At 35.5% G+C, this 15,248-nt stretch overlaps 1 protein-coding gene across 1 annotated transcript; it reads right to left on the reverse strand.

Annotated features, from left to right (window-relative positions):
* Positions 1-317: 317 nt before the first annotated feature.
* Positions 318-4,078, reverse strand: LOC149222487 (E3 ubiquitin-protein ligase WAV3-like). Its single transcript, XM_089385460.1, has 2 exons — positions 3,512-4,078; positions 318-2,662 (listed from the first exon to the last, which is right to left on the reverse strand). Exons 1-2 carry the CDS (start codon positions 3,785-3,787, stop codon positions 641-643), a joined length of 2,298 nt encoding a protein of 765 aa, XP_089241586.1. The 5' UTR covers positions 3,788-4,078; the 3' UTR covers positions 318-640.
* Between the last annotated feature and the right edge of the window lie 11,170 nt (positions 4,079-15,248).

Raw genomic sequence — 15,248 nt, forward strand, 5'->3', positions numbered from 1 at the left:
TACAGGTTCTAAATTAAGGGATGCATTAAATTACTAAAAACAGAGGTTTTTTAAACATTTTTACTCATCCCCATATATAGTTTCTGCCTGAATTAAACTGGGCTTTAAACAAAAATAAGCGACGATATATTTTGAGAACAAACCTGGAACAGCATCTACATTCAAATCTTGAAATATGTAGAACGTTAGTTGACACTGTTGGTTGTTTAAGTTGTACGCAATACACAAGCATCATATGAAAACCAGGTCGACTACCAGAGTGTCAGACATGTGAAAATTCATGTACCGGACTCCAGCGCAGAAATATTAGCAGTGGGTAGCCAAATAAATTTTAATATTAAATAATATGTTTAGAACACCTGTCCTTTCGAGACTTCCGTGACCCGCCTGGTATCGAAATGTCATTCACTGTGATTAAAGTTAGGACGTTTATCATTGCACGAGCGCCACCCAACTTACTGACAAGCTCACGCTGCAGGTCTGAGTTTCGAATTTCGTGATAGGAGAATTTGACATTTATTATACATCATTCATGAGAGTCGAATACGAAGAAAAATAAAAACACAGAACTTCGCCATCAAAGGAGGTAGAACAGTGGAATCTGGACATTACATTAAATGTATAAAGATAATAAAACCTTTCAAAAACCAGCCTTCTCAAAACCATGCAAATCGCTGACCTTGATTGAAGATTTCCGAAGCACTGCCACCTTGGCGAGCTTATCCGCAACTTTCCATGCAGAAGGCGGAGTATTGTTTTCGTTACTGGAATCCATGGATATGCTCTGGGAACGTGTTATCATGTTTAACATGGAAGGAGTCCGGTATTCTCTGCTGAAGCTGCTGTCAATGCTCTCTCCTCGAGTTGTTGCCCGTTGGCGGAGATGAGAATTCTGAGCGGACAGAACGTACGCTCGCCCCGAACGCTCGTAAGTTTGCCGGTTTACCATTCTCGATTGAATTTCCGTTAGCTCCGCTTCCAGTTCCTTGCAAAGCTCGCCTCCGGTTCCACTCACTGCAGCTTTTGCTCTCTGCAGCACCTGCTGCGCTTCAGACATTTTGGAACGGTCCGCCAAAGACCTGGCCTCGGCTATTGCCTTCCCTGCTCTCAGCCTGTTTTTCTGCCTTTCCACCTCCAAATTGGGGAACGCTGCTGCCCTGTCGTGGACGGCATCAGGTCTCGAAATGGACAAGACTTGTTGTTCTGTGTGCATTACTTGCTGCGAAACGGGATCTCTGTAGGTAGAATTAATGCCAATAATGTTCATGCTGAAGTTCTTGGTAGACGGAATCTTTAAATCGACAAGAACGTGCCTGTCCTCGTCCGCATAAAGGTCCCCGAGCTTAACAGTACCGTGAATGCCGTCAGAGAGGATGTCCGTCTGATAACTCCCGGCGTGGATATTTTTCAACTGAACGCCGTCCGATTGACGTAAAATCGTCAATTGCACATCCTGGACGACAACGCTCAGCAATCCCCCAAGACATTGCGCAAAGGCGTCTTGTACAAGGGATTCCGCCTGTATGAAGGAGAAAGTCCCACCGGATTCCTCGGAAATTCTATGCATCGTCGCTGCATCGTGGTCGACACCGAAGCCGAAAGCGTGGACGGGAATCTGACCATGCCCCTGCCTAGACGATTGTATGAGCGGGGCTCGCCTCTCTGTTGCGCTACGGGGTGTCAAGCAGTATGTATTGTGGCCGTCGGAAAGCAGCATTATGCTGGCCACGGGATTCTTTTCCCGGCGATCTTCCAAGACTGAGGCGCCTTTCTTCAAACCCTCGCCGATATTTGTACCTCCAGTGCAGACCAGCTTGTCGATCACACGCCTCGCCGATCTCTGTCCTTCAGGACACATACGTCTTAACGGGAGAACTCGCCGAGCAGTTGACGAGAAAACAATGACGGATAACCGGTCGACAGGGCTGAGGTTGGAGATAACAAATGCCATTGCCCGTTTCAAGAGCGTAAGCTTTGTTCCCGACATGCTTCCGCTCACATCCAGAACGGTAACCAGATCAATCGGCGCGCGGCCACGCGACATTAAGTTCGAGGAAGTCGCTTCTGTGTCTTGTAATGTACGCTGCGTAGCCTTTAGATGTACAAGAACTGTTAAATTGCATGAACTTGCGGCAGCCACAGCTTCAACTTCGGGATGCAAGGCTATTTCGATGTTTGTCTTCTTGATTTCATGCATGCAGCTGGTTCCCGGGTCCGTTTCCTCGTTGTTTGTTGTGAAATCGGTACAGAGAGGCTCATCATCATCGTATAAGGGTGGTTCTGGAGGGTTCAGCTGGTCATCCCCTCTAAAACTTGCGATGGATTCATCTAGAATCCTTAAGACGGGTTCCATTCTCCTCTGCTCTTCTTCGGCATTTCTGAGGGCTTCTTGCTGTCTTGCAGTCATCATCCGAGGTCTAGGGTTCGAACCTTGTCCCGACGTTTCTCCATTTTCAACTGCTTTCATCTCATTCTTGTGAAGGCCTGCGGGAACTTGCCACGGGACCTCGTTCCAGGTCGCTCGACATACGGGACAAATGAGATTACCGTGTCTGACATTGGAGGCGATGCAGGGAAAATGAAATGCATGCGAACACTCTGCGGTGAATATTGCGTGGCCATGGCCAGGCTTCATTGTCTCCAAGCATATTGCGCAGGTGCTCTGGAGGGGGATCATCAATGATCAATGACGATGAAGCATTAGGGTTTGATATAGCTTATCATTCTTGCATCATTTATATTTTCCAATCATGAATAATAATCATACCACATACATAAACTCTATTATTATCCTGCAAGTTGCAGCATATTCGATCATTCCAGACCAGACAATATGTGAGATAATCAACAATTCTCTGGAAAACACAAAAGGCTTTAAAGGACAAGGGCCGGAAGAAATTTGAAGACTTAAAGAAACTTCATCATAGGGAAGATTGAAGTACGACATTGCAGAAATCCAAGACTCAAAAGAACAAGTGAGGGCTGAAAGGACGAAGAGAAAAGCAAACCTTCACAAGACACAAACCAAACTGAAAGGACGAAGAGAAAAACCTTCAGTCACATAATGTTGTCACAAACCAGCTCGTCCAGCAAAACAAATAATGCGTCTCCTAAAAGATAAAAGAATCTTTATTAACTAACTGGCTCGTGCAGAATGTTAGTACTACAGTGCTTTCCATTGATCCCAAGAACTTTTCCAACAATTCTTTCAGATGTGAGATAAGAACTTTTCCAACAATTCTTTCAGATGTGAGATAGCACATGCTTGGCATAAATTGCTGGGTTTTTGTAGGGCAAAGCAATCGCTTCAAAGAAATTACCAAGGTGGATCAGGATTTCTGAATAGAAAGCAAGATGCGGCAGGTATAATCCGTGGCTAAAACTAAATAAAATTTCCATAGAAGCTACTAGCTTGATCATCTCAGAAACGTGCAAAACGCTATCAACGAAACGATATTCATGAAGAAAGCGATAACTTACTCCAATATTCATCAAGAAAGGGATAACTTACTCTGGAAAGCCGAGAGGTGGAGCGGAAACGACCGAGCTTAGAAGGCGGAGACAGCGACGATAAAGGAATCGGCACTTCGTTCGGAGATTCACCTTCAGCGCTTCGCATACTTCTCGCGATTCGAAATTGCGACCTAGGGTTTGTAAGGTGTTGACATCTTTGAGTGGCCGCAACAGGATCGGCATTTTCTGAGGGGAGATAGTCGAATTCCCGAGAGGCCGATGCACAGACTGTGAGTCCTAAGGCGTCTCGGACCCGTCTCCATCCGCTTCCCATACTAGGGTCTTCAGGCCTGACTGGTTTTTGTTCCTTACGCTCTAGATACAAAGCAGCAGGCTCCCAAAGCCTTCTTCATACGATGGACCAAACTACCATCGCCGAGCCATGAAAGTAATACATCGTTCAAACTTTCAGTTTCAATTAATTTGAATATCTTTGTCGACCGATTTTTCATGACCTCCTGCTCGCAAAAAGTCAAGAAGTCACCTCGGTTTCAGAGCGGTGGGAGATGTTCGAGGACAAGATTAAAGCCTGCAAAAGGTGACCGTGACGCCCTAGCTCTCACACACCCAAAAATATTCGCATTTACAGTCACCTCATTGAATCCACATGTGTCCACACCGCAAGTAGAGAGGGAGAACAGCAATTTTTGGCGTAATTGCAAAGCGTAATGCACACTGCCGTCCCTTTTCCAACTCTGGGTCAACTTAGCGAATAATCCTTCGCAATTGGATCCTGAGCCACAGCTTCCGAAACGGAACGGGAGTCAGGGCTGCCTTATCGATAAAAGTAAAACCAGACAGCTTCGATATGCGATCGCAGCGCTATAATTAATTCGCATCATGCGGTTGGCTAGCCATAAAATACGGAGTGCACTACTGTGTAGACTCTACACCGTCACCTGCAGCGGCGACGAGAAATGTGTGAGCTCTGGGTTCCATGCATGGTGGGCCCGCCCCAGTAACACATCGCAGTAAATTAGGTCAACCAGTACTAAACAATAATAATCCCTATAATAGAATAGAATAGCACCTCCAGCTTCCATGTCATTAAAGTAACTAATGCTCAGCGCCTCCTTGACCAACCTATGACTTGATAATTGGTCTGAAACTTGTTTGAAGGGCGACCAAATACTGCTCAACCACCCCACATCACATGGCCTCGTACGTCATGCTCAACTCTTTTTCTTCTTTTTTAATAAGTTGAACGTTCTTCCACACAATTCCCCATCCAAGTCAGAAAAATAATAAAAATTTAACTATTTTCAAAATTAATTATATTTGATTATTTAAACTAAAATAAGTAATTTATTTTAAAAACAAAATTATTAAATTTTATTAAATTACGTTAAAACTTTATCTCGTCCAAAACACTAAATTCATCCAAAATCTTTAGTTTGCACTTTATTAATTATCAAATTGATATGAGATCATCGGTAAACCATTTATGCTTTCTTTATACAAAAGGGACTAATTTTTACGGGTTTTACGTCATTTAATTAAAAAATAATTAATATGTGACAAAAATGTATAATAAATACAAATTATTGACCATCGCAATAAAATGTTTTGACAACTTTGAGTGGATCAAGAAACCGATTTTCTTTTATGAAACTAATCATATTCGATTAATTTCGCAACCTGCGAAGGATCTCGTGATTAGGAATTAACCCGATACGCATGAAGAGCCTTTGTACTACTTTGAAAATTGAGACATTTTGATTCCACTGTCATTTTGGGTATAAAAGTGTTTTTTCATTTCACTTCCACAATGTTTAGAGTCAAAATTGTTGCGCCTTATCATTGGTTGAGGTGGAATCTTAATTATTTAAATATTTTATGTTATAATTTATGGTGGAAGTTTTTTTAGTTTAACTAATTGAGATTTGAACTTTGAAATTCATGTTTTATAGCAAGGTGATCACCAATAAAGTTATCACATAAATTTATGGTAGATATTATAATTGATTTATTATAGTGAAATTTTAATAAAAATTAAAGTTTTACCAATTTTTTTTTTCAATTTGTTATAAAAGGTTTTTGTAATTATGAGATTTAGTTTTTTCATAACTACAAAAATTAAATCTCATAACTACAAAAACTTTTTATAACAAGTTGGAGAAGAGTAAACAATATCCTTTATAAGATATTATTTTATAAATGTGAATTATGAAGATCAAGTATATAAAATACATAAAGAACTAAATCTCATAGGTACAAATTTTTTTATAACAAGTTGTAGAAGGGCCCACAATATTCTTTATAAGTAATTTTTTTTATAAACAAGTTATATAAGCATTTAAAATATAGACTGTATACTTAAATAAGTGGTAGTTCTAGATAAATATAAGATTTTGGTAAAAATTAGTTGAGATGAGCCAAAAAAAGAAAAGAAAAAAAAACATGTAACCACCAAGATAGAAAGTGGTTTGAAGAGTGTCAACCCTACTAATGGATAATAACGCAACTAAAGACTATGGGAAGAAAGGTTATGTGGAATATGTAAAAATGGGAAGGTAGAAACTTAAAATTTACATATGAGAGATTAGGAATCAAATTTTAAGAAGATTTTGTGAGAGATCAAGGAAGGCTTAAAAAATGATGTCTCCAAGAAGCATATGGATATAAATTATGCTTCTTGCAAATTGAGTCTTATTATCACACCACTATTAAAGTAGTAAACTTCTTTCTAATTATAGAAATTCAACAACATAAAAAGTCACAATTTAAATTGATATATACTTTTGATCTTTTTCAATAATAAGACCTAATTTAAAATTAAACCAAATTACTAAAATACAAAAAGTTCATTTATTTTTTATTTTTTATTTTTTATTACACCACTATTAAAGTAGTAAACTTCCTTCTAATTATAGAAATTCAACAACATAAAAAGTCACAATTTAAATTGATATATACTTTTGATCTTTTTCAATAATAAGACCTAATTTAAAATTAAACCAAATCACTAAAATACAAAAAATTCATTTTTTGTTTTATTTTTTTATTTTTAATTTAATTTAATTTTTTATTTTGTTTTCTCTATTAAATTTATGTCAAATTTTTCATATATATATATAGATCTAATTTTTAATAAAAAAAAACACTTATTTTGTTACAAAATTAACTTACGACTTTATTTATTATTTATTATAAATTTTTAATACTATATAAATCATAAACTATTTTGTATATTATATTTTGTAATATTATAAATAATTTAGATAAATAAATATATTTATCACTTTATATTAATTTCAAAAATTAATTATTATCTATTATTGGAAATTATTTATATATGTAATATCAACTTCTATTTAAAAAATAAAAATAATATTTAATATTAATATTTCTCTAATTAATATTCAAAACATGAAATGTAAGCTATGCCTTACTTTGATAATCAAATAATTTATTAGATTCTCAATGATATTTATAATTAATTTGATAATCAAATAATTTATTATATTTTCAATGATATTTATAATTAATAAAATTTATAATATTAAAAAGATAAAATTAACATATAAAATTTTGAAAAATATTTTTAAAAAATATTAACATTTTTGAAAATATTCTTTAAAAACTTAAAATATTAAGATTTATAAATTTAAATTATTTTTAGAATAACAAAATGATAATTTATGTTTTAAAATATTAACATTTATAAATTTAAATTATTTTTAGAATAACAAGATGCTAATTTATATATTTTTAAAACATTAAAGTGAATATCACTAGGCACTGACGCACTTACAACCCATGTAATGTTAAAGAGTAAGCAAATATCTTTTGTGACAATTATTGAGTGTATAAATTATCATGGAATTGTGCTTAAATGGGGAGAATAACCTGTATGCAACATATAAGAATAAAAATATAGATATTTATTAATAATAAATTGACTTTGAAGCATTGATTTGCCAATACAACTTTTCCGAGAAATTCTTATTTCATATTAAATTCCCATAAGATACCATTGGAATGCATGGGCTCTTCTAATTTGTCTATGATTTTTTTTATTATTATTATTTATTTTTGTTTTTATCCTTTTTATGTGCTTCATCATTTTCCTCTCCATTGCATTGCATTGCATTGGAATGTGCACTATTTACATTATCAAATAGAATCACTTCATTTTAGCATGAATATTTTGCCATACAACTTGCGAGGATATTTGTATAGGCTAGGTTTCACACTTTATAGCAGCGGTGGTGCAACTTGCTTTTAATATAATTTCAAATCCATGGAAAATGATTTGGTTCCCTTGGAGCCCCAATGGTATTGAATAAAATAATTCACACCCATTTTTCTAAAATATTTTCCGGATTTGTATTTAAACATCCATTATTTTGAAGATCTTAACTTCCTCTCTTTTCAAGGCTCGCTAATTATTATTATATAACAATACGACAATATGTACTCCGTTTGACACGACCATCGTTCAGGAAATGTGCCCTTTCTTATTAAGCTAAGCTAGAGACAAATCACATTATACTAAAAAAGGTTATGAAATGCATGCACCGTCCCTTATTAAGTTGGTGAAAAATTCATATTAAATTTACAACAATCGTTAATTTTACGGGGTCTAAAAAGGCATCTGCAAAATGCAAAACAAAATTACGAGTATATGACAAGATACACGTTACATAGTTTGACGTTGTGGACTACTTTTGGCGCCGCTCCTTGTGGAAAGGTATTTTGTATTTTGGAAAAGTTGACAAGAGAATATGAATATGATATTTCAGAAATAATGCACTCACCATATCATCCACAAATCCTCCGGACACCCAAAAGCGGAGGAGAATAAACAAAGCGCTGCAATGTGATATGCCACACCCCATTGGTTGAGGTTGATGGTGGAGAGAAAAATTCGGCCATCACCCTCACCACCCCTAATCATCATCATCAACCAACTGAATAAAAGTTCCACAGGTCAAAACCCTAGTGCGGTTAAAGTTTGACCATGGACTTGGTGGGGCCCCATGAGCACTCGAGCAGGAATGGGAGCTTTCACACTGACTACAATACCACATGGGACCCCGGCCCCTCACACTCCATACTCTTAACAAATCGGTCGGCGTTTCCGAACCATTAGTTTTGTTTTTATCAAAAATAAATAAAAAAAGCGAAATAAGATATACCAACGAACTTTATATGAAAAAAAATTCAACCCGATAAAGGCAACCGTGAGCATCAAAGCCGTGGCTGCCCTACGTCAATCATGTGGATTTGTGGAATATAAAATACGCAAATGCCACGTGGCGGTCGTTTTCGGTCGCCATTAAAGCTGTTGGGCACCATCTGATTTGTCGTCTTTTTCCACTCCACGTTGCCTGAGACTGCCGGTACCCATTACTTGTCGTTTATGAACATGCCAATTGCACTGCCTCCTTGGCTGCAGGAGGCACCAGGGGTTGTGTCACTGTCAAGGACCAAGATAATGTGTCGCTGTCAAGGACCAAGATAAGTACCAATTCCTTTAAATTTAAAAAGAAATATAATATGTATTTCAATAATCAAGATTGAAATACTTAAACACACATTAGTAGTTATGGAGTGGCATGAATGTGATGGGATTATGTTGAGTAATTTTGGTCCATCACCTATGTGTTTGATTTGGGCTTTTTATGTGGCAATAATTATGAAGGGAAGGCACGCTTGCTTTCTTATTTTATCCCATGTGAGAGGTTCTTTTGACTTTTGTTTATTATTGGAGCATTCATATAAGAACATGGCAGAGGGGCTACCCACAAATTGACTCTACCACCATGACGATCGGTCTTATCTTTTAAAGCAAGGCTAGATTCACCAAAAATCCTAGCATACAAAAACATTCTAACATGCATTGTTTAGAAAACGACAAAATGCGATTATCATTCACCAAATGAGAATTTCCGTTATAATTTTGGTAAAAAAAAAAATTATGGATGGTTGGAATTACCGAGGCAGATTTTTTAACAAATTAAAATTATTTTGAAAATTTCATCATATCTTTTAAGTAAAAAAAATATTTATTTTTTTATATATGAAAATATTTTTTACTTTAAATATATATAATATTAATACTCAAATATTTTAGTTAGGATGGATATTGAAATATTTTATTTATATTGGTATAGATATATTTCTTTCAATGTCACGTCTCAAGTTGATATTCAACATTCAAAGAATTACACATCCCCATCATATTGGGCAGTAGAAAGTAATTATCAAGGAAAACATATTTTTTAACTTTTGGTTATTTGATCTCTATATATAAAAAATTGGTATAAAAGTTATTTTTATTAAAGTGGACATTGAAATACTCTTTTATGATCAATATTAAAACTTGTTTTTGTTCAAGTTTTATTTTATCTTCCCTCTGAAAAAAAAGTTTTATTTTATCTTATTTTAAATGTTGTGTATCAACTCCATGTTGTATATGAAAGAAAGTACACATCTTTAACATACTCACAATAGAAAGAACCTTTAGATACAAGAAGTTTTAATCACTTAATTTTTAATATGAAGTTATTCCAATAACAATGGGTTTATAAATCCATTTGTAGTGTCAAAATTTCATAAGTTAAAACATTTCATTATGAGAATTGCAATTCCATTAAATAAGTTACTATCTCTTATGTGTGATACAAATAAAACAAAACATCGTCTTTAACACTTGAAGACTTGTATAATCTCATTAAATAAATAGAAAGGTCAAGGAAGCTAGTGCATCCAAGATCATTCTTAAGTGTCTTTCTAAGATAATTATTTTACAATTGCATTAATCCAAGATCATTCTTAAGTGTCTTTCTAAGATAATTATTTTACAATTGCATTAAATAGAGATGCATGAATGTTTTGTAGAGAAATGACTAGAATAGATAATGAATATCCCTTCTCCACCTAGACAAGGACAAGAAGATTGTCTAAAGACTTGAGGGTTTACAAATTTAGGGATGCAATTGAAGAACTTGAAGAAAAGACATTTTATGTATTATATGGATGCACTAAGTTTAGAAAGACTAAGGTTTAAGGTTTAAGTGCACAAATGTGCACCTTCACCTCTTCTGAGTATATGTGGTAGGGTGTGAAGGTGTACGTTTGTGACCCTCACCACCCAACTCTCTATGTGAAAGTGTGTATTTGTGACCCCCACCATCCTCTCTATTGGGGATGAAGGTGTGCATTTGTGGACCCCACCATTCTCTAGATTGCGGGTGAAGGTGTGTATTTGTATAACTTGCCTAAACGCAAACCTTCACACAAGAGGGCAAGTAGTGGCGAGGGAGTTGTGATAATTTTCTATTATACAAATGTACACCTCCACCCCCACCACTCACTTTCCTAGAGGCTAAGAAAGTGCATTTTTATGGGACATGCACAAGATGTACACCTTTAGCCACCTATCCACACCCTCTTAGGGGTTGAGGGCATACATATGTACCACCACTTACTTTATAGAAAGAAGTTAAGAAAATGGGTAGGAAAGAAAGGAAAGAGGTGATCTAGGTTAATTGAACCAAATTTAATGTAAACTAGTGGGGTTGTAGAGCATTACGAGTTAATTAAAGGGGGATTTAACTTAAAGCTAAAATAAAGAGAAGAATAAATATATAATAATTGAACCAATTTTAAGTGAACTAGAGGGTTTTAGGACAGTTTCTTAATTAAGAGGGAAAGTGAAACTCAATTTAGCCTAACTTACTAAACTAATCCAAGAAATAAATAGAACAATAAGAATGGAATATAGACATATTTATTTTTCTCTTTCACTTTGGTGCTTATATTAGCCTATTAATCTATACCAACTAAAAAGTAAAAGGGAATGGAAGAAAATGATTATAACATAGATCTTACGATTATCTTTCATTAAAAAAAAAAATGTACCTCCTTTGGATCTTGAATAGGTGTCATAGGTTCTTAATGCTCCCTTTTAGCCTAATCTTGGTTAGAGGAGAATACCCTACTTGGAATACGCTGGGAGTCTGCCAAACCTTTATCTTTATTTTTTTGCCAATAAATCAATTAAAACTTTCCTTACATCAATAAATGTTGGAAATGAATTGAGAGCATAAGATATCATAGAAACCCTACATGTATAAAATAATTTTTGGTAGCAATGTCTTGTCATCATCCACTATTTAAACAAAATGCACATTTTTTTAATAATTTTTATCCATTTCTTCTTTTGATCCCGAATAGGTGTAATGGGTTCTTGATGCTTCTCTTTTATCGATCTCAATCATTGTGCTTTTTCTATAGGAGTATTATTGAGGATTCCTTATGTTGTTTCTTCTTCCTCTAACTATTAATCCCATCTCACTCAGGTCTAGTGGGTGCATTGAAGAAACTATAATTTTTTAGGGGGTTCTAATGCCCTCATTAATAGAGGGGACTATAATGAGGGATGTTGTGGTGGAGGCAGAGTGGAAGGATCTCTACCTTCACGGGTTAGTATTTTTGAATGCAAATTTCCACAATTGTAATTCATAATGAGAAAGTAGTTTCTAGAAAAAGTTGTGTTACAAAGCACCGAAATTTCCAACGTTCCAAGTTGGTGCCACATTTGGAGGGAGCACTAGCTAGCTTGTTTGTGAGGTAGAGTCGGGTGAAAAATTAATGGTATTTACTAAACAAATGATTTACCTTTAACACTCCATCCCACCAAGTTAACATTTTGATGATATTTTCTTGAACACCCAACCTTTGGGATCTTGATATAATGGCCAGCAATATGATATGTTTCAAAGTATGCTTTGCAAAAAAATGTAACTTTTTTCTAATCTGCCTTTTGAGTCCAAATGTAATCTTAGGTGACATACTTAATTTATGCTAGGAGGCCTTTAAAATTCCGTGTCTCTGTATGTGATGGCCCTTCATCTCTTCACCTATAAATTGGAAACTTATCTAATGCATGTTTTTATCACTTAGTAAATCATAACCTTATAAATGTGAAGATATATTAGGAAATCTAACCCAAATGGATGTTATGGAGAAGAAATTTGATGATGGGTTGAAGTTTGGGTTTGTGGCTTCATTCCTGGTGGAACATTTTCCCCAAAACTAAAGAATAGAGTTAAGGATATTATCTCTATCCTCTGTATGTCAAAATCCAATATGAAGAAACCCTCTATGCAATGGTGAATATAAGTCTTTTCCTATATTTCTAGTTTTTAGGTGTAAGTGATCCATTGATGTAGATTTGAAAGTTTTTTTAGAGGCCATTAAATTTGCAAATAACCCCATTATCATTTAGACTATCAATTTCTTTGCTACTTTCTTTGCAACAACTATGGATGGAGACCATGGTTCATGAACCATGTGAATCCTTGGGATCTAGCTTTCATTGAATGCCCCTTTAACACCACATCTTGAAAATAAATTCCAAGAGATGTTGAGACTAAGAGAGGGATCACATCTACAATACTTGTAGGTGAGTCACTTATGGATGATATAGTAACCACATATGCCTTTGAAGTTGTTGAGAAGGGAGACATTTCTATGCTTGGGGACTTCAATCATGATGTGGAAGGGGCTTGCACAAAGGAGAGAAGCACTTGCATTAGGGATAAAAAAGAGGGGATAATTGTTGTTAGAGAAGGAACCAAAGGGATCAATGATTATGGATACAAGTTGCTAGGGCCCAACCCATGGGGGCTTCAGTAGGGAAAAATACCATACCACGTGCATTCATATTGGGGGATATATTGAGGATAAAATAACATAATATATGGAGCATATGATAGGGGGTAAAGGGTTTTAATATTGGAAAGTATGAAAAATGGAGCTCAAAGTTAATGAAAAAATATAAATGGGTTTAAAAAATGTTAATGAAAAAATGGATACCTACAATATCTAGTGAAATTAGGGGTTTTTAAAATTGGGAATGTGTATTGGGTTCGTATTGGTAGGGGTTTAAGTAATATGACTTTTAGAGGTATTTTCCAATATGTAGTCAAATTAAGGGTATTGTTTAGTATGCCATGAACACACATGATATGTCAGAGGTTCATTGAGTGAATCTCCCATGGCCAAACCATAGCCATTTCTCTTTAGGAACCACAAACACCATCATGTTTTTTTTTTTTTTTTAAAATCTTTGTCATGTTCTCGATACTCAAATGTTTGCTCATATACATGAATAAAACAAAAAGGTATTGAGTAGGAAGAGAGAAGTTAAGACTACTTGGTTCTTAGATATTTAGAGATGTATTGATTTTATTTGTACCATGACAAAATATCTTTTGTAGCTAAGATATTTTGTTTGTAAGATCAGTAATCTAATTTTTGGGTCACTAATGACTTATCAGTAAATTAGCTAAGAGTTGTTAGTTACTTGTATTAGTCATCATCATTAAGTTAGTTAGGATTTGTTAGTTGTATTCTTTAATGATGCACCATTAAGTCAATGGGGAGTAGTTAGTTAAGAGTTGCATTAAAATTTTTCCCCTCACTCACTTGTAACAACCATTTTTCCATAACACCCCATGTATGTAAACTCAACTGTGTGAATTATAAATGTATGAAAATCTGTGTGGAAATAAACTGATGACTAGCCTGACTAGAGGGACATACATCATCAAAATTTATGAAGGAATGAAATGAAATACATATATAGAAAGAAACACAAATATAAAACAAAAACAGAACTTCAATTCATTAATAACAGAGTGCTAAAAATTGGTTACATGCATAATGGAAAAAAACTAGCTCAGGCAATGGTAGCTTATCTCTAAGAAGAGATGTGGTGGCTACATGCCTTCTGAACTATGTTACAATGAGGCTCTGAGGCCTATTTATTATTGAGAAACAATGGAAAGTCCTAAACATCCAAAAAACTAACCCTAGGAGACGAAGAGCCAAAAGTATATGGGCTCCATTGGGGTAAATTTGTACGTCAACTTCCCAAGGTTATAACTTTGGCATACGATCTCTATTTGACACGTACAATACCTCATTAGAAATATCTATCCGAGGACTACAACTTTATATTGCAAACCCATGCCACATGATATGGGTTTCCATAGCCTATGGGTTTGCCTGTTTTTCCAAAAAAAACGTCATCTAGGGCCTCAAAATGGCTTTGGATGTTTAGGACCTGAAAATTTCCAAAAATAGTAAAATGTGCTACAATTAAGGAAACTAAAAGAAATAATAGTGGGGGTCCAAGTGGAATAGGCGGTGACGACCAATATCCACCTTGATCAATACATATTCAAAGCTCTGAGGGGAGGGTTGTTAAGTACTTGTTGCATGTCGAGAGGATCATTGAGTGCCTGTTGCATGTGGGTTGGTTTTCATATTGTGTGTGGTGAGTAGGCTATACCAATATTAATAAATTGTCATGATTACCCACTTAATGAAAGAATGGACTGCATTGACAAGCATTAAAGTTGGATTAGGCATCCTAGGTGAAGGACGACACCATATTTTCCCCTCTCCTTATGGAATGTAGAGAGAGAGAGAGAGAGAAAGAGGTTGTAGACCAAAAGGTCGTGAGTGGAAAATGAACAAGTGTGGAGAAAAAATGAGTCCAATCTTCTAACAATTATTTAGAGTAGAAGAGTGATTGGCACAGAAGTTCCCACACAGAGAGCACAAAGAGTGCCAGAGACTGTAGAACAAGGGAGTTTCAGGTGAAGATACTAGAGTGGAGATATTTTTAATGTTGTTAGTGTGGAAGCTAGACAGAGCGAAGATGGGCACAAAGGAACCATGTTCTCTGTGAATTGGGAAAGTGTTCCCTGTGATTT

The sequence above is a fragment of the Pinus tabuliformis genome, chromosome Q, assembly GCF_031772625.1.
Source record: "Pinus tabuliformis cultivar Carrire ecotype Pingquan chromosome Q, CPIR1, whole genome shotgun sequence".
Taxonomy (NCBI): Eukaryota; Viridiplantae; Streptophyta; class Pinopsida; order Pinales; family Pinaceae; genus Pinus; species Pinus tabuliformis.

Excerpts from the sequence above, each read along its gene's own strand:
- LOC149222487 (XM_089385460.1), bottom strand. The coding sequence starts at position 3,787 with ATGGGAAGCGGATGGAGACGGGTCCGAGACGCCTTAGGACTCACAGTC. Across the intron at positions 2,663-3,511 it reads CCACCTCTCGGCTTTCCAGA|AGCACCTGCGCAATATGCTT; the intron begins GTAAGTTATCCC and ends ATCCCCCTCCAG.